We start from the raw sequence: 27,789 nt of genomic DNA on the forward strand, positions 1-27,789 counted from the left end.
TCAGTTGTCGATGTCTGATATGTGGTTCTCTATCTGCAAGAAAAACATTTTTGATATTAATACAGGCATAGGAATGACTCCAACGATAGCATTGTGCCATGCTACCACATCACCACCAAAATCTAAGTATTTCATCCATGGGCCATAACCTATATCTCCAGAATATGCTTCCAAATCTGTGTAACATTTGTTAACATTTGTGGAGTTGCATGCTGCAGCTGATTATCTCTCGTGAGATGAGAGATATTCAGCTTCAGCATTTCCCAACATACAAAAATCAACATACAATCTTTAGTATTCCTTCTTCTTCTTTAACGTAAGGTACATACTGCCCTGTTGTACAGGAGTGTGTAACCAGGATTTAAACAAATCTCCAGATGCTTTCGGACACAGCCTTAGTGTTGGTTTAACAACATAGCACATACATTAGTATGTAACTCACTGTGTCATCATTTATTTTTACAGAAAACATATTTAGGACCCCATCTAACCATCTTCTACCATTTTATCCTCCACAGGGTCGCAGGGGGTGCTGTGCCAATCTCAGCTGACATAGGGCGATAGGCGAGGTCACACCCTGGACAGGTCGCCAGGCCATCACTGGAACACATACAGTATACAGAGACAAACAACCATGCATTCTCACACTCCTACAGTCAATTCGAATGTGCAATTTAACCAAATCCCCAAAATCTGAATGTCTTTGGACTGTGGAATGGAAGGAAACCAGAGAACCCAGAGAAAACCCACACACAAACACAGAGAACATGCAAACTCCATGCAGAAAGGTCCTTATTCCCATCAGGTATTTAGGACCCATCAGAACCAAATTCAACACAATTTAAGAATTTATGAATTTAAGACTATTTAAGGACACATGGTCACCCTGCTATGGTAGCTTTCAGTGATCATTAAAACTCAAAATAGTGATAAAAACCGGGTAATTATGATGAAAACAGCAATTTATACATAATTCTACTTAAATCTTACACACTGGACCTTTAATACGGCTCACAGACAAAAAGACTTCAGAGGTGGGGAACTCACTTCCACTTCTACCACTCACTCACTAGTTGGCAGTGAAAATAGCTAACTTGGCCTGCTCACCATGTCACTGGCGCCTTCATCTTCAAATTCGTCCTCACCACCGTCCGTCATTTCCCCCGCCTCCATCTCGGCTGCCCCCTCCGCTTCCTCTTCACCAGAATGGTCTGCTGCATCACCATGGAGACGTTCACACATCTCCTCTTGTTTCCTCTGCATCTCTGTCAAGAGCGAGCAAGATGGAGGGAGATGGGCTAGCAATTAACAGCAGAACATTACAGATTTACTGAACTACACAAGACACTCTATAAGCCTTTTAATATTACTTATAGCCCTTTATCCTTTCCCCTTAAAGACCCTGTGTTTCTTTTATTTCTATAGCTCGTGAGCACTCTGTCTTTACTCCTTCAGCATACAGTCCTCCCTTCCTCTGTCAAAGCTTACCCGTGTCAGAGCGATGCTGCCTCTCAAACTTCTCCAGCCTTCCCAGCAGTGAGTCGATCTTGGTCTTGATCTGTGACAGCTCCTTTTTGATGGTTAGGAGCTGGTCTGTCTTCACTGTCAGCACACATGAAAGAGGGTTCAAAAGCGTAGTAAATGTGTTGTTTCATTGACAGACAGACACCGTTACAGCAGCAAAGCTGCAGCAGGGCCCTGCACTTTCTCTGACACGTCTCAAGGAGCAAGTTTGTCAGATATCAGTGTGAAATCGATGGAAGGGGAAAAAAGCATGTGCATGAAAGCTTTACTGCCTCAATCATATTTTTTAGCCTCTGCAACTTGAAAATACATCAATTAACAATTAATAACCGAACAGTATCATTGTAAAGAGATTCAAATCTGATCCATTCACGAGTAGTATCATTTTATTAGTATCTTTATCATTGTCTTTTATCACAGACAATGCATGTGGATGCATTGTCTGTGCACATTTGTGCCTGCTCTCCTGCTAATGAAGTATTTCAAGTTGAACTGCATATTATAGTCAGTTGAGGGTAGTACCACACGCTGTAAACATCTTATGAGGACGGTTATTTACAAATCCCACATTAGCAATCATTTTGTACAATTTTGAGGGAAATATCAACAGTGTTTAGCAGATGTGCTGGCAGCGTATTGTGGGTTTATTAGAGGCTGCTCTGCTGAAGATGATACTGTGATTGGTTAGAATGAATCATCAAGATGCTAAACTGCAGATAAAATGCACCCTGGTGATTACTATAATCAGAGACAGTAAATATACAGTAAGACATCAGAGCAGCTTTAAATGCCGTGTTCTTGAATGTGGCGGAAACAAGTAGAGAAAACAAAGGTGACTATTACCAACAGTTTAGGTGTAATGGCTTCTAAATACAAAGGTTTAGATAACTGTCTTAATGTTTTGACTACTGGTTTGATTACAACCTGTCTCCTGCCGAAAAACAATGAAGTCATTCAGGGACATAAATGGAGTAGAGAACATACGTTTAGGACTTGTGATGGAAGAGCCAGCATTGAGCGCTCGGGAAGATGAGGAGGAGGAAGAAGAGGACGAACAAGCTCTGACTGCAAAGGAGGACTTGGATCTGCGCGTGGACGGCACGAGTCGTGAGCGTTTGATGGGGATCACAGCCCGCGTTGGAGGCACGACACTACCATGATACTCAAAGAGTCTGAGGACGCATGAAAAATACAGTTGCAGCAAGTTCAAAGGTAAAAATGTATTATGCTGTATAATTGCAGTTTGGTACAGTAAGGTACTGCTTGGGCGTCATACCGGTGCAAAGACAACGGGCGCCAATTAATTAAAAGACAAAGCAAACAGAGAAATGCTTTTTCTTTTTCATGTTCGCCGCAAAAAGTGTTTCATAATTCAAATGAGTTCACAATACGGAACGGCGCAGGATAGTGACGCCACTGGCCCTTTTTAAAGATTTCTTGTTGCTCAAATAGCAACATCGATGTTGCTATTTGAGCAACAAGAAATCTTTAAAAAGCACCTAATAGACCAACTGCAAAAGACGTCTGAACAATAGTGGCTCACATTGAACGATGCCACAGCTAGTCAATCAAATCCTGTTCCCTTTTGCCAACGAGATATCAAATTGCCAAAAACCAATAATGACTCGAAGCAGAAGGATTCCACTCTGAGGGAAATTGCAAAGCAGAGGAAGTAAACAAACCAATGAAAATGTCAGAAGGTGGATGCATTCTATGCCTTGCTAGTGCAAATGAACAGCCGGGGGAGTATCTGACATTCAGTGCTCATCTATGCGGATAAAAGCATCATTAGTAAGCCCAACAGAGAGTAAAAAAAACTGCTATGATAATGTAGTTACTTTGCCTCAGATGGAAATGGGGCTATTCTGCTGTAAACTTATCTTTATCTCAGGAGCTGTCTTGAAAAGAGAGGAGAGTGTATACATGGTGCACCTACCATGACGCGACGGCATTGTATTGTTTCAAAAATTAAAATAAAGTGCAGTAGCCTACATGGAAAAGAGTTAAACCATGTTTAAAAAAAATGCAAATGTTTTTTCACTACCCACAGAGACTTTCATCTTGGCAGAGATGGACTCAGTGCCACAATTTCCATCTTGAAGTGAAAGTGGTTGTCAAAGAAACACTGCTAGAGATGTCTTTTCAGTATTTAATGAAATATACTGTTTAGTTTTTTCAATCTGTCAATTATTTTCTCGATTAATCTAATATTTTTTTTGTCCATATAATATAGTTAAAATGTTGATCAGTGTTTATCAAACCTGGAACCTAGTTTTAATGATTTTTTTTTTTTTTTTTAAATGGAGCAAAGAAACCAGACAATATTCACATTTGAGAAGCTAAAAAATCACAAAGCTTGTGTTAATAAAAAAAAAAAAAAAAAAAAACCTCTCTAAAATCGATGAATTCATCGTTGCAGCCCTACCAGTTACCTAAATGTTTCACGAATATTACACGATCACAAAAAAATCATAAAAAATGATTCAAAATATTTAGTGCTGGGCACTGACGTTAACTAGCGTTAATGCATGCCGCGATTCCATGGCAAATTGACCGGGAAAAGACGCACGTGACGTCATGTTTACGTAACTCTCGATTGTTAAAATGAGTCTCTAAAGTAGCGTTAAACTTTAAAAACAGAGGCACACATACGCAGTACACAGGTACGCTGCTTATTTGTAGCGCTGCTCTTTTCCTTTAATAAACAGACCGCTCCAGTTCCACTGTAGGCGCGATAAACGACACAAGGAGCTAACGGAGCTAACTGGTAAACGGTGATCTGCATGATTCACGTGAGGCTCATTTTCAGGCCGAAAAAAAATGGAATTCATAAAAATCACACCCCTGAAGTTAATAATAAGCTAAACACAAATACAAAGACATACACCCTGACTTTACTGTAGTGTTATAAACCAGTGGCACCAGATTATCCCTTTTACATACCTGCTATAGTAATCCTCTCTGTAGAAGTCATAGTCAAACTCATAGCCACTGAGAACATACAAAAAAAAGAAAATGTTAATACTCACAGATTTAAATCCTGCCTGCTGTCAAAAAACATTTTTTATTTTTTTTTATTTTGCTTTCTTGCTGGGAATACAAAGAAAGCAAACTGTGCAGTCAGTATGAAGCCTGAGGCTGGGTAACTTCAGAAGCTTAAAATGAACACTTTATAGCCTTTAAAACATTTATTTTGCATTTTATCTATGATGGTTTATGTGCTAGAATATTAGTTATGTGCTGAAAGAACATTATCAGTTGAATCAAGTAGCTCTTGCTCTTACCCTAAAACCATGTCTTTATATATAATATATATTTTATTCAGATGTTTTGTTGAGCAAAAACATCTCATGGCTCTATTGCTTCACATTCAGTCTACACACGAGAGGCATTGTTTGTGCCAGCTATCTCTTTTTTTGTTAAGATAGGGTACAGTGGATTTTCTGTGCTTCACATTAATCTTGAAATTGTCAAAAAACTAGTGAATATGTAAAAGCAATAAGCACAAAGTGGTGCTGGTAAAATGGAACCAATTTCCTGCCTCCACAAAAACACATATGATTTTGCCTCCAGTGGGTTGTTGCAACATCCCTACATTACACAAAACAACTAAAATGTTGCTTTACTCATGGAGCTTAAATAAGGTTGCTGTTTATAGACAGAAACCGACTGTAACAACAAGGCACTTTTCCACTAAACAGTTCCGGCACTGAAACTGCCGTGATGACAAACACAAAGTCAGTTGTTTTCAGTATAACTGAATCATTACTCAGTTAATTCAAATGATTTGTTCACAAAATCATTCAGTATGTCCTGCATGACCGGAACACAGACAGGCACTGAATTGAAATAAAATCAAATGGGTTGTGACGTTGGTTGGATGACTCCTCTGTTAAATGTTGAAATTTATTATTTCCTTTTGGAGATGAATGCATGTTTTCAGGATTTTTAGGTCTATCTGATCTACAGTTAGGAATTGTTCAGTTTGATTGATGATCAGTGACCGACAGTCTGTCGACGACACATTTTAGTATCGGCTCAGCTCGCTTTGAACTTCATCAGAGCAGGTACTAAAAAAGTATCAGGTGCTATCACTAATGGAAAAGCAAAGAAAAAAATGTGCAGAGTTGAGCCGTGTTGGAACTCTGGAGTGAAAAGCGCCATTAATGTCATGTTACAAATTAAATGTTAGCGCAATTTCATTCATTTACATAAAGTTATTTCCATCAACATAGTGCTCGATTTTTCTTTTGACAATACAATTCTGTTGTTGTTCTGACCTGAATTTACTCGGATCCTACACTTCACTATTGGCTTGTTTCCACAGGAAGAGACGTCTGACACAAACTTCAAGCGTAAAACAGCGCCGAACTGTAGATCAGTTAAAATGACTTGAACCTAAAGATGTGGGTTGATCTCCAACATCTCCCAGGGAAATGTCTAAAATCCCAACATTAAACAGAGGAGATCTGGTCCGTGATCTGTGACTGGCATCACAAACCCTGCTGCTGTATTTCAGTCCAGTGACTGTGTGTGTCAGAGTCTGTGCGCCGGTCATAGAGGAAGTACTGAACAAATATTTTTATTTAACTGATTATAATAATTCAGTACACTGAAAACAACTGTTTACAAGTCACTAGTCACTTGTTTGTATGCGTGTGTGTGTGTGTGTAAAAAAGTCGCTGCATTTTCCAGCAGCCGTGCAGTGATGACTCTGCCCACACATTGAGAAGGTACTTTTTTTGTAGTGGAGATGCAACTTAAACCGTGCCATGCCGAGGCGAGCTGGGACTATAGTGGAAAAATGTAACTAAATATCAGCAACAGCATTTTAGCTGAGTCATGTTGTAAGCTGTTTATGTATTTGTCACACATTTGGAGAATTATGTCTTTGAAATTGCTAAGCACAAATGTGTTTGACGCTTCCTAGCTTCTAAAACAGCCTCTAAAATGACATGATATCAGTAGATACTCAACTTTGTGATATTGGTACTGGACATTAAAAAAAAGTGGTATTTTGTTTTCCCTAGAATTTTCCCAATTAGAAACAAATTGTTCCCATGATGCCAACACCATGTGAAAGAATGTTATCATGAACACATACTGTATCGTACAAATATGCAGAAGGCAATAAGGAGGTCAGAAATACAATGTGTAACGTAAAGGAAGTCACACAGACCTGTAGAGCGACGACAGAGGCCTCTTAGAGCCCAACTTAGGCCTGTATGGTTTTGGCTCTCCTGCCATGTTGATGTCTGTAAACAATGAAATGTTCATAATGAAAGAGTTTGACAGCATAGATGAATCTGGATTGCTTCTTGAAAATATAACTCCGTGACCTTCTTGGCAATGTTTACAGCTGATGTAATTACTCGATCAAACCTGATTACTTGATAAATCTCTCTATGACTGAGTCAAGTCACTACATGAATGCTAAACTGTAAACTGTAAGCTGTAAGCAGCTACAACACTTGTGAGATTTGGACTTTGGTCAGATAAAAATACAGATTCCAGACTTCACCGTGGAGATACCAACTTCAGCTTGGAGCAGCCTCATGTAAGTGCTGGTAAAACTTCAAAGTGTACTTGTATAGAAAGAGGAATTGGGAAGTTGTTCAAATCTCTTACACTGTATGGGCAGTGGGGTTGTCTTTACATTCCTTATTAAACACTGTATCTACTCATGAACCCATAAGCATTGATTTACAACCAGAGCTGCAACAATTGAATTTAGCTATTTCTAAATGATTTGCCAACTCTTCTGATACTTCATTAATCAACTTGGGTGTTTTTTATTATAATGAAAACAAGCTTGTCATTACCTGATTTGTACCGGTTTAACAGACCAAATTAACCCCTACCCAGAATAAACCCTGGTATAGTTTATAAACCAAATAAACTGTCCAAACTTCCCAATTAACAATTATCATTGTTAAATGGCAATGTAACCAAATCTAAGCCACGCAGGAGTGAACAAAAGAAATAACAATTTGTTGTTCTTTCCCATCTGGAGTCAGAGATCATGCACGAGTCTGTCACAGAACCCAGGACTCCATTAATATGGAAGCAAATTTGTGCCATTATCCAAATTAAAATGCATTAACAGAAATGCTTTTTCATTTTGAAAATGGAGCTGCATTTTGTGACTCATAAATAAAATGAATAATCAATATTTCAAAATGCATTTTCATTTTTTCAAATTCAAGACTGCTCATTCTGTGACTTAATTAAAATGATAAAGAAAATGACATTTAAGATTTGATTTTCAAAACATCCTCCAGCAAAAAGGTAACACAATTCAAATTGAAATGTCAAATTTGAAAATTAAAATGCATTAACAGAAATGCTTTTTCATTTTCAAAATGCAGCTGCATTTTTTGACTCATAAATAAAATTGATAATCAATATTCCAAATTGCAAATCACACAAAGAAACGTTTAGTATTCCAACTCTGAGAGAGGAGGGAGGATGCAGTGAGAGGAAGAGCACAACTGATAAAGTCTCAGGGATTCATTCCCCAAAATCTCTTCTCAGACAGGGACATATCAGATAAACTTCATTCACATTGTATTATAAAACTGACCTCCAGGGTAACCTCGCTGAAAGTTTTCTTGCATCTTAGCAAAATGGATTTCTTTTCAACTTTGTTTTACACTGGGGCTGAATCTTTGCAGTTAAACTCTGCAGTTGATGTTCTCAGAAGAGAGGAAACATCATATCCCTTTACATTTTACATTATCTTTCAATAAAATTATCATTGGCATCTGTTGCAATAAAACACGGAACATTATAATATGCATGACGACACCCAAAACAGCTCATCTAACTGCATCAAGTATACACAAATAAATAAAAAATGACACATTCAGAGTCTTTCCAATTTTACCATGTAAGCTCATTATATATTTGCATGGTTGAGAATTCTTAGTGAAACAGAGTCAGCTACAGTGACTTCAATTTAACAAACAGCACAGAGAAGGATGATTTCAATCTCAATCAAAGCTTTTTAAGGAAATGGACATTCACAGTAATATCAAAGCACTTTATAACATCTGGAAAGTTTAAAAATAGGTATTAATGAAGTTGCACAAAGGACATTAAGTTGGTCTTTGAAGCGACAGAGTTGGCACAGTGTTCTGCCACAAACTTACTTCACACACGACCTCGGTTTTTATGCAGTGCTGAAAAAAGAAGTGGATTTTTAAAAACGGGACAAAGAGGAGCTGAGGGAGATTCAGAGGGAGCTAAAGATAAGCAAAGCCAAGGACGACTGGATTGAAGAGAACTCACGCAATCCTGGACTCTGCAACGACACTGTGGGAGCTTTGAGCAGCTCCTTCAGCAGCAAACAGTGTAGGACCGAGCACTTCCCACGCTTTCCCTTTATCCCCACTGACATCAGACTAACTCCAGCACTGTTTCAGTCACATACATCAAACATTCACCTGTATGAAGTATGTAAGGTACTATTCTGCACATCCTGTAATTAAACAATAAGTTGGAATAAGATCTTGGCAAATAAGAATGGCTGCTTTGTGTAATATTGTTCGTGCGGGCAAATAGCATCAGCTAATCAAAAGTGTAGAGTCATGGACTCCTCACCTGTACTAAGAAGCGAGATCACATCACCCCGGTCCTCGCATCGCTCCACTGGCTCCCCATCCGCTATCGCATTCATTTCAAACTTCTTCTGACTGTATACCAATCCCTCCATGGTCTGGCCCCCACTTATCTGTCTAAAATTCTCTACCTCCACATCCCATCTAGAGCACTTCGGTCAGCTGACCAACTGTTGTTGGAAGTGCCCAGGACCAGGGCCTTTGCAGTAGCAGCCCCCAGACTCTGGAGCTGCCTCCCCCTACACATCCGTGCAGCACAGTCCCCAAATATTTTTAAATCCCAGCTAAAGACCCACCTTTTTTCACTTGCCTGCAATTATTGTTTCCTTTTTAAGTACAATCCAATAGTGTCCCCAATGCCAGGCTTTTCAGAATATCTCTGTAGCTCATTCCCATGGTGTTACTTTGAGAGCTCAATATTTTCTCAGGCGGTACTTGGTATAAAACGTTTGAGAACCACTGCTCTAGAGGTCTGCCATGAATAGCACACTAACGTTTGAGGTGAACTGAGGTAGAAAGCACAGAATCACTGACTGAGTTCACTTCAGTCGTTCAGTCGTCATTTTGGTGGTGTCGATAAAAATATATCCTCCGGAACTGTAGGGGGAGCTCTGTCGAAAAATGTGAAAAAGCGAGCAGACAGCAAAATTCTGCTTTAACCATCATGGTTAATAGTAGTAGTAACTAGTCTGTATCGCACTTTTCAGGTCTACATGACCACTCTAAACTGCTTTCTACTACAGTTACAATTTGCCATTTGGCAAATGGTTATACAGCACATATTATGTGCAGCATGTTTTCTGTCACTCATCTTTTATGTCCAGTCATACGCTGCACAGCCATCAGGAGGTAAAGTGCCTTGGTTAAGTGTCTTGCTCATGGACACATCAACATGTAGGTGGAGCCAGGAATTGAATCCACAACCTTTGATTTGAAAGATGACTGGCTAGGGTCATTAAAGAGAGATTGGAGCACCAAAAAACACTATAAAATGAACACTACCACCTCACAATATCCCAAACCCTCTGTTCCCACGACAGAGACACACTGAGAATCTGATTAATTCCAGTCATTATAATAATCATATACACAAATGGCACATACGATTGTGTTGGTGCGTGTGTTTTTGTGTGCACACCTGCAGACTGACTTCTTTATGTGTGTATCCATAAAAATAATAATAAAAAAAATTCTGGCTGGAGATAGAGGAGATAGAGACTGTGTTGCTAAGCAATAGCCACTTAGGACTTGATTGATATTGTAAATTGTATGCTGCATTGCACTGTGGGGGAATATAAAAAGTTACATAATGCTGAAGCCATTGTGGGCAAGTTGGTTGCAGCAAAATAATAAAAAAAAACACATAAACCTCAACATGTGTGTTTGTATGTGCAGAGGCGATTCTAGAGTCTGTAGGGGCCCTAAGCAAAGATTCCCAGGGGGCCCTTCCAAACAATGTTCATCATCATTATGTTATAAATGATCTGGCACCAACGGACAATGTATGAGTTCAAAATCTTTTTTTTTTTTCAAAATGAATGAAATAACACGGAAAAACCTTGTCATTAAAAAGTATGTGAGAATATAAATGTAAAGAACAATAACATACTGTAAATAGCTTTTCAAAAACGATATAAACTTAGTAAAAAAAATACATTATACTGTAAATAATCTTCATTTTCCAACTTGCAGAACGATAACTTCACAGAGGTTAACGTGAGGTGGGGCCCCTTTAGGGAGGTTTACTACTGAGATGTCATTGCAAATCGTCCATTGTTTTTTAAGGGGGACAGGAATGCGCCTGGTCACTGCACATTTCAGTAAAACCAGCCCCCAGGCTCCGAGTGTCGGGGCCCCAAGCAGTTGCCTGCCTTGCCTGTTCACAAGCTGCGCCTCTGTGTATGTGTTGCCAACACACGAACTGTATCACCACTGGCCACTTTCTCAACCACCCACAGGCTTTTTCTAAACTTGGTGCAGGTGAAAAACGTTTGCCAGTGTTGGTGGGGGATAATGTTGCCCATTTGTGCTTTTGCAGGGCAGATAACAACTGATGCCTGTTGTCAATAAAAAAGGTACAGCTCTACAGAGTGAATGGGTATCTTGCATGCACTTCAGCATGATAGTGTGACAGGATGGGGCACGTGGCCCGCATTGAAATCACCAGATAGAATTCACTCAGTCATCAGTGCGTAATGACTGGGCAGCGCCGCCCACCGCCATATGGGCAGGTGACTGCGTCCTCACAGAAAAAAGAGGAAATATTTTGAGGGAATAAAGGATTGTAACGATGCTTTAAAGTTGAAGTAAGTACTTTATAGTGCCATCTAGAGGAGAGGCTGAAATTTACAAAATCTGCTCACCCCCTCCCTTCCCTGAGCGCTACGGTATCCGCAGCTAATCAAATGTCGAACTCGTCGTCTTTCTCCGTGTCAGCAGATGAGGTTCGTGAGGCGAGGGAGAGGGCGGAGCTACCGCGGCCGTAGCAGACGAAGCGGAGAGAGTGGAGGCGGGACTTCAGCTACAAGTAAAGAGACGCTTGATTTGTACTCTCGCGTTTGTCCTTACAGGCTCCGGTAGAAACATGGCGTCTCGCTGCTAGCGGTGGCTATGCAACCGCGGCCCGCGACCATGTTATTTTTTTTATTATTTATTTTGGGGCGATTTGATTGACGTGGAGAATCACTATCTTGTCATATGTCTGTTGTATGTCTCTGGTAAAGGTTGTGAAAGCTCTTGATCCTTGGTCAGTTAATAAATACTTGACTTAATATGCTGCCCCTGTCTTTATGTGGTTGCTGGACACATCCTGTGTCCTGTTTAGCTGTTTTACATCATACATTAGATTCATGTAAATAATATTTGTTTATCAAGTTGCCATTTAGTGGACACAGGAGGACTGTTAATCACCTAACAAATTGATACTGTCTTGCTTTATGCACCTATTGAATGGGTCACCTTATCATTATCAGAAAAAATTGCCCCTCCTGAAATTTTCTTCAGGAGCCGCCACTGAGTGGTATGCGAAACTGGAATGTGAGATCGCCACACCCAAACTAGGAGTGATTCACAGCGATAAAACAACCTTAATTCAAACACAAAGTTTATGGTTTTAAGACCCACAATACTGTGATTTGAAGTATGTGGTGGCTTCTTCAAAACTTCAACATGTGTAATTTTGAAAAAAAACGGAAATCCCTAACTTTGAAAAAAAACAAAACGTTTTCCTATTTTTTCTCGTTTTGCGCTGGGCCGACTAGCGCCCCCTTGGTCTGTGGCAGGTCACATATTTAACTGAAATTTCTTATCCAAACAACCAATGATTTATAAAGGAAAATCCTGAAAATTTACAGGAGTGCCCAAAGGCTCTAAGATCATAGATCTGTGCTATCTCAAGACCTCTGATGGATTTGTTTTGGTCTTTTTCTCGCTCGGTCTACGTGGTTTTTAAATCACATTCAGTGAGGTCTAGGGAATGTTTTTACACCGTCTGGCCTCGTCCATGTAGAAGATAAAAGCCTCCCTCTCTGGCTTCACAAGACATAATTTTAACTGAGCGTATCTTACGGGAAGGATATGGCTGAGTTTCATCCCTCCACACTGCAGGAAGACAATCATCCACGCCTCTGGGGCGCTCCGACTGCTTTTGTGTTCATTCATATTAATGAAGTTGCACTAAATTACCTGTGAATGTATTGATTTCTTTCTGCATGTGTGTGTCTTTTTGTAGTTAGACATACGGCGCTCAGTCTGTCCCCAAGCTCTATGTCTCTCGTGGTGTGGACAAGTCATTAAAATTTGATGGGGAAATACACTCATACACACACATTCTCATACAGCGTTCTTACTGGGGACACTCATAGACATAATGCATTCACTAAAACCTGGTCTTAACCCCCAACAAGCCCTTTACAGTTGTGAGGACACAATGTCTTCACCAGAGGCGGACAGAGTACACAGCTTCATTACTTGAGTAAAAGTACAGATACCCCTTGCTAAATTTTACTCAAGTACAAGTCAAAATACTAAAGTCAGATGTCTACTTAAGTAAAAGTACTGAAGTACTCGTTTTTAAAAGTACTTGAGTATCAAGAGTACCCGGAGTCAGACCCAGAGTCAGAAGACACTGTCGCTCGTGAAACACCTCCACAACGGACGTTATTCTTCTTCTGTGGTTCAATGTACGCAACCGGATGTGCCCGGACTAGTGCCCGGAGCAGGACGATCTGCTGTTCAGGAGAACCGATGTTTGCGTAACTATTACGGGATTTTCAGAGATCTCGCTGAGCCCCGAGATTACAATAAACACAGCGTTCTCAGCAGTGGCTGAACTGTTTGTTTGGGCTTCATGGCTACGTAAACAAGGTAATGACGCAGATACATACCCAAAAACAGCGTTAATAGAAACTTCCGGTCGAGTTCTGCTTTAAAAAACAAACTTAAAAGGCTGAGCACCCTCTTCCTCCCTGTCACTCCTGCCTCTCTCTCACTCACTTTGTGAATCTGCCTCCTCCTCTTCAATTACTGTCTAAACCTAAATGTAACCTAACCATAATTCAATTCAGAAAGTGTCAATGTGTCTGTCCAAGAGAGAACCTTCCAGTCGCCTCTGGGAAATAAAGACACTAAGAAAGCCGCGGACAAGGGATCCAAAATAGTTATTCTTCGATCAAACTCAAAACCTAATCAACCCAAATAGACACCTTTGACACATTCTCTGCAACTCGACACACAGAAAGAAATTTGAATTATTGGCCAATATATATTTTTTTTGTCCCAGATCCTTCTCCTCCATGTAAGTTTAATCTATTACCTACGATCCACAAATATCCTGATAAGTGGACAGTTCCTATCGTGTCAGATTGAGGAAGTGAGTCATGCAGCAATAAGGATACTTATGAGGTTGTATAATATATAATAAAAGTGCAAATAAAAAGTAACCCATAACCATACAACATGTCTTCACCTTAAATGTAAATTATGTTATGTGGACTTGTTTGTCCCCATAGGGAAGACAAGTCCTCGTAGTGTGCCTGTATTAGCACATGCAGGTCCCCGCAACATGAGGAATACCAGGAACACACAAGCTTGATGGCAGTAAATTACCAAGTTTCCTCCTGATATGTGACAATACGTTTACATTTCTGAAATTGGAAGATTGGCCTTTTAATTCTGTCTTTCTTCATCTGCAGCTCTTAGGAAATGTGTAATGGGAACAGTGAAGAAGTAAGTGGTTACCTATGACAGCAGGGGAAAGTGATGTGGTAAATTAGCTTCAGGGAAGAAATGGGACAGTTCATTTCCTCCCCTGAAAGTACGCTGCCTAAACAGAATCTTTAGCTGACAAACAAACAAACCATCACCTCTGGCACATAACAAATTCCAATCTCTGCTGCTGCTCATATCCAGAGAGCAAGGGAACAGCATTCGATTACGAGATCACAAAAAGTGCCTGTGTGAATACAAATGTGCGACGAGGGCATATCCTGCATGACAGCGGTCACACATTCAATCTACGTCGTGCTCTCACCCTGTAATTCTGACAGGGATGACTTGAATAATCTCCAACGGAGGCTCAAGGGCAAAGGCAGCTTTCTCTTTTTATGACACCTGAGAGCACATCATCCGTAAAGAGGGCAGGGTGAGGGAGTAAATGTTTGTCTGGATACACATACACAACTACTGAAAAGCATTCAAACTCAGCCATTTCCATTTGATTTCATTTACTTGGTTTCACAAAGGTAGACTCTGGTCTGACTTTTCCACATCATCTAAATCCATCCTCTAACAATGAGTCGTACCATTATCCAAACTAAGATCATAAACTTATTAGTCACGGTTTCTGACTCACTGGTCAGCAGGTGTCACGACTAAATCCATGTGTGTTATTAACCACTTAAATATGTATTTAAAATGTATTTATTGAAATGTTACAGACGTAAGATTTGAGGCTGTGACTGTGGGCTAAATATTGGAAGTAACTGAGAGTGAAGGGACAATAAAGTCAGAGTCACATGTCAAGAAAGCCTGTTCAAATGAAGTTTTGAGAAAATAACATCATCAAATGATGCAAACAAATGAAAAACAGAAAAAAAACAAAAAAACAGACCAAAACATAAAACAGTAAATATGACATAGTGCATAGTCAAGTGCAGTTTTTGTTATAGGTTGTGATGTGGATGCATGGCTCGACAGCCCGTCCCTCCCTAATTAATTGCTTGTAATTTGCTCTTTTGTCCTCTTATGGAAAAATAGTTACTTGGCAGGACATAAATTTAGGCACCTTGTCCCCGAACCCCCCCACCCCCAAGCATAAAATTATTTTCATTAGACCTGCCGAGCTACGGTCCATTAAAGAGAACATGATGTGGGACAACTAAATTTTAGGGTTGGCTGGAGTCAATACATCACAACAGGTATACAAGAATTAGAAAAAGGATGTTGTTAAATCCAAAGACATAAACTAGTCGTGCAGAAGGTAAAATGTGGAGCCTCCTTGGTTCTTCCAAACATCGACTCATGTTGATTTTTGCATTAAATCATAATGAGGGTATCAGCATAGCCTAAGGTAGAGATAACCAAGGCTTTCATCTCTCCTGAGATTATTATTGCACTCGTCTTCCTTTCCTGTTTAAGCATCTTCTGATCTCCTGGTGTAATGATGCAAGTTTGGCTCTTAACTGTGACACTTTGAAGCGTGGTGGATACAGTGGTAGTGATGAATAAATAAATGTATGATTTTTTTTTTAATTGTAAATTAAAGTACATTATTATTATTATTATTATAATACCGTGGTCATCATTGCTTACATTTAATTGTCTACACAAGAGTTGTTTGTGTCAACCTTTAACTGACATAAAATATTTTAAAAAGCAACAATTTTAATGTGTTCACATTGTTTTTTTTAGTCATTCCCAACTTGTGGGTCGTGACCCCAGCAAATTGTCAGGGATGAATCTAACTAGCTGTGAAATTAGCAGGATATAATGGCATGAAAAATATATCATTTTTTTGTGTATTGTAATGAAAAGAAGAAAAAAAAAGGGTATTTCACACTCTGATTTCATTGCACCATCCCTTAAAAGGGCATTCAGCAGCAATTGGTGCATTTATGGCCCCTCATTATGTTTGTCCCGCGTTTCCGGCGACCTCACCTGAACCGAGCGCCTGGCATGGCATCAGCTGAAACCATCAAACTGTGTCTTTGTGCTGCATTTCTCATATGAAAAACGCCACATAATTTGTCAAATAAAAGGAAACGATTTGACAATACATAAATAAATAAAATAAAACCCCTCAAATGTCAACTTATTTGTGATGGCCATCTGCTTTTCTGAGTCTGTTATGTGACGCGTGAAGTTGCCAGCCGACGAAGGCCGCCTCTCTGCTTCAGTTTATTTTGAACAATGCTCTTAACAAGTCATCGCAGGACAAAGACTGTAAAGGTGTTTATTTCTATTGTTGTGTGCAGCAGAATTATTGAACACAACAATGATAAAATGGCCACTATTTCTGAATCCATTTTACTGTATTACCACCAGCCGTACTGCACCAGCTTCACACTGCCAGTGCTTTGTAGTTTCAATAGAGCAAACTCCTCATACAGTGCTCGTAGTTCTATATACTATATATGTTAGTATATGATTTATTAACTAATGTCCACAGACGCTTAGCATGAAGAACGCACGCACACACACACACACCTAAAACCTAAAGATGCCATGTGCAACTGTCAGGAGACGGTGTGCATTGCTCAGAGGCTCCACTGCAGTGCTTTCTGAACACACAACTTATATACTTACAGAAGCTGCTCGACTTTCATGCAAAACTGCAGTCACCAAAAAGAAAAAGCCTCCTGTCTGTGATCAAGTCACAGAGACAATAATACACACATTGCCTGAACAGCAGGGGGAAAAATGTGATAAGAGATTTATGTTGTCTCATAAATCTTTATGGTGCAAACAGAGATTATTTTCATTATCAATGAATCTTTTAAATGTCAGAAACTAGTGGTCTGTTATGATCAATGACTGCCCTGAAGACTTGAATGCAAATTTCCAAACAGGCCCTCACATTCAGCATGCTGTCATATTCACACATGATGAATTATTACGAATTATTATTATTATTATTATTACGAACACGTGAATTATTTCAATTATACAAGGAATATTCTGGCAGTTAAAACAATTTGTTTCCTATTTGTCTGTGTTAATGGTTTGTATCAGCACCAATATTCAAATTAGAATCTAGGGCTGCAATAATAACTCAATTAATCAATTAAGTACAATATCAAACGTCAAATATGTTGATCATTGATTCATCGGTTTCTGTTTTTTTTTTTTTTCAATAATTAAAACTCAAAACTCAGTTTCTCATTTCTCAATGTTGTGGTTTATTTGCTCCACATAACAAAGATGTCGAGGACAACATAAGACATTTTTTGATTGATGATAAAAACGTTTTTTTTTTTTTTCATTTTTCAACAATTTATGGACCAAATGACTAATCAATTGAGAAATTAACTGACAGATTCATCGATTATGAAAATAATTATTAGTTGCAGCCCTACCAGAATCTACTGTATTTTACATTATTTAGTTCACATACAGACATCATAAGAAACTATATAAATATATATATATATATATATATATATATAAATAAATAAATATAAATCACAATGCACATCAAGTGTACACTTTAGCTGAATGACAGGCAACAGAAAAGCACCAAAATTAAAATACATGTATTTCAACCCTAACAAGTCGCCCGTAACGAGAACAAGTTTCACATTTCACTGAACATTGTGTTTGTGGCTCCATAAATCAGCTGAAAATTGTGTTCAATGAATGACATTTACTCTAAATAAACAGATAATTGAATCTGTAAACAAGAAGAAGCCGCTTCTGTGAACTTTTAATATTGGGCTCTGTCATTTAACAGCACAGAAATGACACTCCTGGCACTCCTATGCAGTTACATGTCAGAATAGTTTGCATTAACTTCAGCAGCATCTCTCATACTCACATCTCTGGTTGTGACGTCTGCCTTTGAACATGGTCATGACGAGCAGAGGAACACTGCTGTGGTGGTGGAGCCTGCTTCCTTTTCTCTCTCCCAAAACTAGACAGACTGACTGTGCACTTCACTTCCAGCACTAGCCTCAGACCGTACCATTACTCAAACTATTACAGGGGGGAACTCCTGACTAAATATCCTTCACTCAGCTTCAACGGCTGGCGATAAAATCAACCAAATCAACAGATTTCAATATTTTCTTCTGTTACAAATCGGGCAATGTGAAATTAGGTTCATGATTAAAAAGATCTATTTATGTTTTTTTTTTTTTTTTCAGCTTCTCCCTCTCATCACAGCAGATAACACACATACTGTTTGAGATATTTGAGATTTTTATGCAAGATGCACTTCCTGGTGGGGAGACTAACATGTGGAGTGTACTGTATGTGCTGGGGTCAATTAAGAGTGACCAATTAACAATGAGCATTGGTGATTGTGTAACTTGCTCAGGGTTAACCCAGCTCTTGACCTGGGGTCTGTTTCCCAAAGCAGGTTCAACAAACTCTCAGTCTAACCCTGAACTCTGAGTTGATCGACTCAGCTGGTATTTGCTCCAGTTACCTGCAACCATCATGTGGAGGATAAAGTGGTAGACGATTGGATGGGTGGAAGGATGGATGGATGGTAATAGTGATTAATATATTTTCCATCTGCTGATTGTTTTCCACTCTGGGTCAACACCATTATCTGTGCCTCAAGGTATGTGACTGTCTGTATACAAAGAGGAAAGAGTGTCTCCACGTCCCAAAACTTTACAATGACAGTCAGTCCACGTCATCTCTGCTTACAAGAGAAAGCGACTAGACAAACCTCAAAACCACGGCTGATGGGTTTACCCACAGTGTCAATACTCTCCTATCTCACACATTTGAAGTAAATTAACTAGAAACCCGATCGGAACCCTGAAAAGTCCCAATTCAGGGACTTTCATCCACACAAGAAGCAAAGTAGCTCACTACTGCCTCTGCCTCCTATTCATTTTTGTGTTTATTTGATTTAATTTAAAGTGCATGGGCTGAGGACTTAAGAAACCGATTGAAAAAGCAGCACGCCCAGTGGGGGGAAGGGGCCTACTGATTCCCCAGCTGCTTCAGCATTTGGGCTCTGTTATAGATGATATAGATAACCCTGCAATCAGAGCGTTAGCATAAAAGGGTTCTGTTTTGTATGTAGACCACTGTATGTGCAACTTTGTGTTGGTTGGGATGGACACTGTGTACATTGTTTTTGTGGGAAATAAATAGGAATAAAATATATTTGTTACTGTGTATTTGTGTGTTTTGAGTATAAAAACAATCCATCCATTATCTACTGCTTCATCCTCCAGCGGAGGGTCGCGGGGTGACATAGGGCGATCAGCGGGGTCACACCCTGGACAGTTCACCAGTCCAACACAGGGCCTATAAAAACAATATGATAAAATATTTTACACACTTATGTATGTAGTGTCTGTAGTAAGGGTAACACTAAACAAAAAAAGGCCTAAGTCATGATGATAAATAGAGAAGAAGTGTTTTCCATTCATCATAGTGTTTTACATTGAGCACATCAGTGTTCAACTGGTTCTTATAAATGTCTATTAATATGATGGTTTGTGTGTGTCATTTGAAAAATACCATTTTTAGAAGAAATAACATTGTTTTGAATGTAAAGTTTCATTTTGCAGGAGAATTGAGGGGTTTTGCCCATTGTGTGTGTGTTTTTGGAATTGTCTGTAGAGTTCATGAGGCATGTTCTCTGTAAGAAAAGGCAGGAAAAGGCACGTTAATGATTCAACACTTCAAGGCCAATCAAAGAAATGAAATGTCAATGTCCTTAACAATTGTTTTATTTTGACATTTTTGGAGGAATACAAAAACACATCTGAGGGTGTTAGACCTAAAGCAGACTCTGTGTGTGTCTGCTAATCTAGATTAAGTCTGCAACGGAACACAAACACAACTGCTACTATTCATGGAACAAATAAATAGCTGTAAAAATATAATAAATATTAATGTGTAGCTGAGAATTCTGTGCAGGCGATCCCAGCATGAGTGTTCAGGAATTCAAATGAATCAGACATGCTGAGGGACAATATGTCCCACACATTTGATGTCATCTCCCCCCACTGCAATTCTCTCAGCACCACCTAGTGTTCATGTAGATGGAATAAAATCATACAAATAATTGCCTGATTGAAGGAGCTCTCGATAATATTTCAGTTCCTGTTTCTATATATAATAATATTTTTATATTTTATATTTTATATTTCCCTAGCCCTAACTACTCAAAGCTGCCATTCACCCATTTGTACCCATTCGTTTACACATTACCTACTGGTTAAGTTAATCAATTTGTTTCTGTATTTATTTAATATCTCAATATCTTTTTGTTCAATTTTCCCAAGTGTGCTGTTCAAATAAAAGAAGTGAATCAGTCTGAGATATGGTTCTATGTGATATGTAACAAGGAGGTGAGCAAACAAATGGTTAACTGTTATATAACAGAGAGAGAAAGCATTATGTCCGCTTTATCCACCTTGAATATAATGTTCTGCAGTACGTATTTCAACCACAGAGAGGCGCTCAAAGACCAAACCAGACAGCAATCACAGCGAGATGAGAGCAACTACACGCACGCGCACGCGCACGCACACGCACGCTGTTGAATACTGATTTCATGGTAAGAGCATGTGATGATATTACAGGAGATCAGTGCAGGGGATGGCCAGGAGGGTGAGGGGGAGGACAGAAATGTCCTCAATAAATGTTTTGAATCTCCAGCTTTATTTACAGCACTGTAGGCTACATATCATTTTACTTGTTTTTTGTTTATGTGTTTATATTATTGTATATTGTGCTGTATACATTTTTGTAGTAACTCACACGAGAAACAAGTAGATAAGGAAACACTGCTTTACTTCATAGAACTGTAGCAAAAGGCAGGCAAGTGTACATGTCACGTACATAGCATGGAGCTGGTCTGAAACATCAACAAAACCTCGCTTGCTCTACATGTATATTGCGGTACACCAGACCCACTGCACCACCTTGTGGAACTTCACGTTACTACAATTTTCTTTGACTTTTTATTTTTTATTTTTTTACTTGTTGAAGTTAGTTTATATCTGTGAATAAAAATGGTTACAATTTCCTTGGCAGTATGAGTGCAATGTATGATGTCAAACCTTGGAGGGTACTTTAACAATAAAATCCCCCCCAAAAAAAATCAGTATTCTAGAGAGGTGGACATGAGGGATATTTCAATGGTCCTCTGCCAAAGCGACAAAACATCTAAACATTGTGACTTGCAGTGCTTACACAATGCCAAAGGAACAATTGATTTTGGGGACACTGACTATTTATATGAGAAATAAATGTAGTTTTGACACATGAGTGAACTGTTTTGGGAGAGATATGAGCTTTTGCAGGTGAACCTTGGGGTGAATTCCAATTCCTTGCTTAATCCTCAATCTTAAACCTCAATCTCAAAAATGCGCGCTCCCTCTCGTGCAAGTGCTGTCCCGATTCTCAGAAAAATTCAGTTGAGGGGCGAGTTTAAGGGCTGTATCGCCCTCATTATTGAGATTTTCCAAGACCACCCTTGGGAGCAAGGGCTACCCAGAATGCATTGCGTGTTTCCACATGAGAAAGATGGCGTTGAAAGCAGCGAAACAAGTGCGATACAAATGAAGTATTTTCTTTGTTAATAGAGATATAAAAAATATGAAAACCATATTATCTTAGTTTAGGCCCATATTATAGATTACTGACGTCATTGTTGCGTAACATTTATTTTTATTTTACGATCTTTTGTCAATAGCCGGCACACTCGATCATTTGCTATCGTTTACCCTTCAATAAGCCGTGGTGTGTGGTAACTGTCAGCTGAATATGTCCGTGGTTGTGGTATTTGTATGAGTATCATCTTATAACTAACTGACAACCTAATAACTTGACTGAAATAAAATAATAAATAAATAATCGTGACGTAAATGTGTTCTTCTTCTTCTTTTTTGGAGTTGACAGACTGGACGCAGCTTTCACGTTATTCTGCCCCCTACAGTCTGAAGACGTATCTGCATTTAAGGGGTGTCCCATTTCTAAGTGGCAAAATAACCCTCAACACTTGGTTTTGAGGGCCAGTTAAGATAAGGGTTGAGCTTGAGGGTTAAGATTGAGGGTTAAGAAAGGAATTGGAATTGGCCCATGGTGTTGTGCTGAACTGTAAGACTGTGATCTTAGAGTTTTGAGAATGTAATTTCTGTTTCAAGAAATGAGCCAAACCAATGGAGAAAAACTGTGAAGCCACTCAAGCGTGGAACAAGCAGCTCGCTGTGTACTCAGGACATTACAGGTTTAAAGCTGACCTTGTGACCTCGGCTCTCACATGTTATGCTTTTGCACAATTGTCCTTTATGTCCACTTCCCGTTGAGTAATTAAATAAAAGAGGAAAGAGGGTTCAAGAAAACATCGAGAATTCACATTGCGTGCAGGCTGCTCACACCTCTGACAGTGTAGCTGCAGAGTTTAATCAGATATAGAGTTCATGTTTAAAAGATAAGGGGTTTGGGGGTTAAATTTCAGCGGAATAAAAGCATAAAAGATTATTTTCCAAAGCAGAGACATTGCTTTAGGCACCAGCACTACGCCTCTGACACTTGGTGCATTGTTAATATGTTGAATTTATTGTGTCTGCTTGTGTGTCCACGAGACTCTCAGTGTTTACATGGGCATTATGAAGAGCAGTCAGTGGAGCCACACTATGCAAACATTATGCAAAGGAAGATCTCATTTTGGTTTCTGTCTCACTGCCTTTGTTTAGTTGTTTCAGTTGTTGAGCTGTGATCTTCTCAGCTGGATGCCGTAATTGGATTTCCTCTCTCTCTCTCTCTCTCTCTCTCTCTCTCTCTCTCTCTCTCTCTCTCTCTCTCTCTCTCTCTCTCTCTCTCTCTCTCTCTCTCTCTCACACACACATGTACGCACACCAGGGAAACACACACAGATCACTGTTTAACCAAGTTATTCTACTTTGGGAATTGTTGTTGTGAATTTATCAGCGTACATAACAACGAGGAGCTGCTGTAGAGGTCCAGTGTGCCATAAATACTGACATCGAATGGTGACCCTGCAGGAGCAAATGGAAGAAAATCCACACACCCCTCTCTTTCCAAACCATGTAAGGGAACTACGGTGGCCTTAACATACCAGAAAGGATGTTATGGTCCTTTTTCATTATACAGTTCTAGCACTACTCGGTTCTACGCAACTCTATCAGGTACGTCATTTTCCATTACTTCACAGTACAGCCTCAACGTGGGTGGGGTCGTCGTAGCACGGCTGCACAAAACGTTGTTAGAATGCATTTTTCTGCATTTTAAAGTTTTTTTTTAACTGATCTATAGTTCATTGTTCATTGTTCATTGTTTATTTTAAATATCTGTCTCCTGCAACTCTGAGAACCACTGGTTGTCGTCAGTCCTCTCTTTGTTTGTTCCGTGTTGGAACACGGCTCGTCTCCTAGCCACGCTAACCCTTTATTTTCTCCTTTCTATAGTATTATTATTTTTACATACTTACCGTCTCCTTCTGCTTTCGGGTCCACCTCTCTAATTACACTATTGCTTCCCTGAGGCTAATCGTAACATAACGATCTGACCAACAATGGACCCGGCAGATTTAAACTCTCTTCGTCAGGCACTAGAGACGCAAGGAACCCTCATTGGGCGTCATAATTCACAACTCTCTGAGATGGCTAATTCCATCCGCTAATTATCCACGAGTCTCGCCACAGTTGTAAATCAACCCACAGCGACTTTAACACCTATTCCCTCGAACACGAGGAGAGAAGCTACTCCCGGTTCTCACACTTCCATGTCTCTTCCGCAAGAGCCGTTCATTCCGATCCCAGAACGCTTTTCAGGCGAGATTGGTAGATGTTCAGGTTTTTTATACCAATGTTCGCTAGTGTTTGACCTACAGCCACTCACGTACCCCTCTGACAGCGCGAAGATAGCCTTCATTGTTAACCTGCTGTCGGGCAGAGCTGCTCAATGGGCTACGGCCACCCTTTGTAATGCCTCAATCACCTATGGTTCGTTTACTGCGGAACTCCGTAAGGTCTTTGACCATTCGCTACAGAATACCGACACATCCACATGACTTATTAACTTAGCTCAGGGGAACTCTTCCGTCGCTGACTTTTCCATTCAGTTTTGCATCCACGCCGCGGAAAGCGGCTGGAACGATTCATCGCTTCGAGCTATTTTTATTAAAAACCTAAACGAGGAACTGAGGGACGAATTGGCTACTCGCGACGAATCACTGAATCTGGATTCTCTTATTGAGTTAACGATTCGCCTCGACAATCAACTCCGCGAGAGACGTCGGGAGAGAGCGAGTACGTCACGCAAGCTAGCTAGCGCTACACCCATAGCTTCGATCACTCCCCCAGTTCGCTTCCACACTCCCTCACCCCGCCCCCCCCCGGTTTCCTCCAACGATTCCTCTGAGCCCATGCAGCTGGGTCGGGCCTGGCTCACTTCATCAGAGAGAAACCGCAGACTAAAGACTGGAGCCTGCATCTACTGTGGGGGGCTAAACCACCAACTGGCCTCCTGCCCGCTTTGGCCAAAAGATTAATCCCACCAGCTCATGCAGGAGTGCTGGCGGGCGGAGCCATTTCCTGTCCTTCTCCACGACGAGTCACGCTCCCAGGCAAGATCCAGTGGTCAATGCAGTCCCTACCTCTCTCCTGTCTGGTCGATTCGGGGGCGGACGACTGTTTCATTGACCTGCAAGTCGCTACCCAGGCTGGAATCCCCACGGTGCCACTTCCGGAAGCCAAGGAGATCCTCGACCTGGACGGCAAACGCCTTGCCTCCATCACTCATCGCACTCAACCTCATCCTCTACGGCAACCACCACAAACTCATCCAGCTGTTCCTCATCCCCTCCTCGTCGGCTCCTGTTGTGCTGGGTCTCCCCTGGTTGGCTCTCCACAACTCGCAGTACGACTGGGCGACAGGACAACTCTCTGGCTGGAGTGTACCCTGTGACTCCCGCTGTCTTCACTCGGCACTTCCCTCCACCGTCAAGTCTTCTCCTACCTCACCAAAACCTCCGGACATGTCTTCTGTTCCAAAGGTCTATCACCACCTCGGCGAGGTTTTCTCAAAAGAACTGGCACTTTCCCTACCTCCTCATAGACCATACGACTCTTCTTGGTTCCTCGCTCCCCTCCAGTCGTATGTACAACTCCTCAGAACGAAGCAGCATGGAGGATTATGTAAACCAGTCGTTGGCTGCCGGACTAATCCATCACCTCCTCTTCCCCTGTTGGAGCGGGTTTTAAGTACGCTTTGCCCCTTCTGGATGCTGCCTTCAGCCCTCTCTGCAAAGCCCGTGTCTTCACCAAGCTTGACCTTCGAAACACCTACCACCTGGTCCGCATCAAGGAGGGTAAGATTATATTTACAATTATTGAATTTTGGTCAATTTATTGTTTGTTTCAACACTTTGAAAAGCTTGTGGACATAGCAGCGGATGTTTTTACAAGCTAAGTTTTTAAAACACAAAAGTTAGGGGGGCAGCTGGGGGGCAAGGCTTGATGTGTTGTTGTTTTTGTTATTGCTTTTGCAGTAAATGTTTATGTGTTTGTTTTGTTATGAGGTTTTCAGTAACTGCTGCAGATCAATAATGTTATAAATGAACCACATTACAGTTTTTTTTTTTAAACACACACTTTTGTGCAAATGTACCTCTACAACTGTAACTACAACAATATTTTTGTGCAAGTTTTTTTTTTTTTTTAGTTTTAGACTATGGAAGCAATGTTGGAGAATAATGGAGAAAATCCATGTGCACAGGGGGATAACATTCTAACTCAACACAAAAATAAACCGGGATTCGACTGAGGCAGAGTGTTACAGGGTTCCCACACATACATATTAGTCCCTATAGTGACTATCAGGCACAGTAATGAGGCTCTTACTTCAATGCACTAGCCCTATGCAGGCTTTGAAAAATGGAACATGAAACTTTGTACATCTTTGTCAACATCTACAGTTTCGGTCTCTCTTTTGAGTCACGTTTCATTTTTTTCCTTTTTCTTTTTTAAAGTAACACATTATTAAAACCGTGTGACACAAGTGAGTTATGTTCATGCAGCTTGGAGTCTTATATTTAATATATTTGATATCAAACTTAACTATAAACTTGCCGCCCGTGGGCCACATCCAGTCATCCAATAGATGTCATGCCCACCACTTATAATACAATTATTCATCATGAACTATGTCATTCCATCCCAAAAGATCTGTATCTGGACATTCTGTTAATTATAGTCATGAATGTTGTTATATAATGTGATAGCTGATGGAATCTGCATATAATTTTCAGCTCACAAAAATGTGTCCCAAGATGTTTGACCCATTGATCCCTGGGTCCCCTGTCTTCAGTTATGGTAAACTACCAACAATGCAAAGAAGTGAAGAAATGCCAGACTTCTATTGTCAGCCTGGAGTTTTGAGTTTAAAAATTAACGCAGCCCCCTTTGGTAACACAATTCCCATGATAAAGTTTCCAGTTCATGTTGAAAATATTTCATATTTAACCATATTAGTGAATTGTGGGGCTGTAATCTTTGAAAGTGTGATGCCCACTAGATCATCATTACCTAGTGATTGTCCGGCGATGACCCTGGTGTTCTCTCTGGCCACAGCTGTCCGGGCATTCCTTTCACTGGCGTACTGGACGAACGCAAAACCCTTGTGCACTGAGCAGCCCACAATCTTCCCGTATTTGGCGAAGATGGCCTCAATGTCAGCCTTGTTCACCACTGCCGTGTTGAGGTTGCCAATGAAGACACGGGAGTTGAGGGAGCGCGGGTCATTCTTGTTTGTCACGCTGCTGGTCTGGGTCTTCCCAGTCATCCTAGTGGGCTTGCAGCACTGCCTGCTGGGAGAAAGTTGGGAAGGTTAGAGGTTACACACAACCGTGAGCAACAGTGCCCTGTAAACACTGACCTCACATCAGGTCAGTGTTTACAGGATTTATTTTGTATTTTGCATTTCTATGTTGATATGTCTGTAGACATTTGATTTGATTTGATTTGATTTGAAATACAGTTATGGTCAAATGTGTGTTTAAATATAAATAATGCATATTAATTTATTTATACAACAGTCACCTGTTTCATTGATTCATCAGTACTCGTGTCCATTACTCAACCATACCACATAAAAGTCATGTTTATTGGGAGCATGGAAGACCTCTATTTACAGCTGTATTTATTGATGTCAAATAATATCAATATATTAAAGCTCACATAGAGTGGTCCTGTTGCACATAAATGTTAGTTATGGAGGTCTACTTACATACATTAACTTGTTTTTATGGTCAAAAACCTCCTAGTTGCTATAAACGAGCCGATAGAAATCCTCTTTCCTGCAGCTGTTTTTCTGCTGCGAGATTTCAGAGTGAACTTTCACCCCCAGAAGACAGAGTCTTGTGATTGGCCAGTACTATCCAGCACATCTGTTGTCAGAAGCGCAGCGCCCCCCTCTGGAATGGTGGATGCACTGC

General features: G+C 40.2%; 1 protein-coding gene across 1 annotated transcript; it reads right to left on the reverse strand.

Annotated features, from left to right (window-relative positions):
- On the reverse strand, positions 1–27,137 carry ralyl (RALY RNA binding protein like; the record flags this gene model as incomplete). Its single annotated transcript, XM_083907914.1, has 7 exons — positions 1–33; positions 1,108–1,265; positions 1,489–1,602; positions 2,509–2,696; positions 4,468–4,515; positions 6,704–6,779; positions 26,882–27,137. The coding sequence occupies 7 exons, from the start codon at positions 27,135–27,137 to the stop codon at positions 1–3; spliced, it is 873 nt and encodes a 290-aa protein (XP_083764040.1).
- Between the last annotated feature and the right edge of the window lie 652 nt (positions 27,138–27,789).

Source organism: Microchirus variegatus, assembly GCF_963457635.1.
Source record: "Microchirus variegatus genome assembly, chromosome: 21".
In the NCBI taxonomy this organism is placed as follows: Eukaryota; Metazoa; Chordata; class Actinopteri; order Pleuronectiformes; family Soleidae; genus Microchirus; species Microchirus variegatus.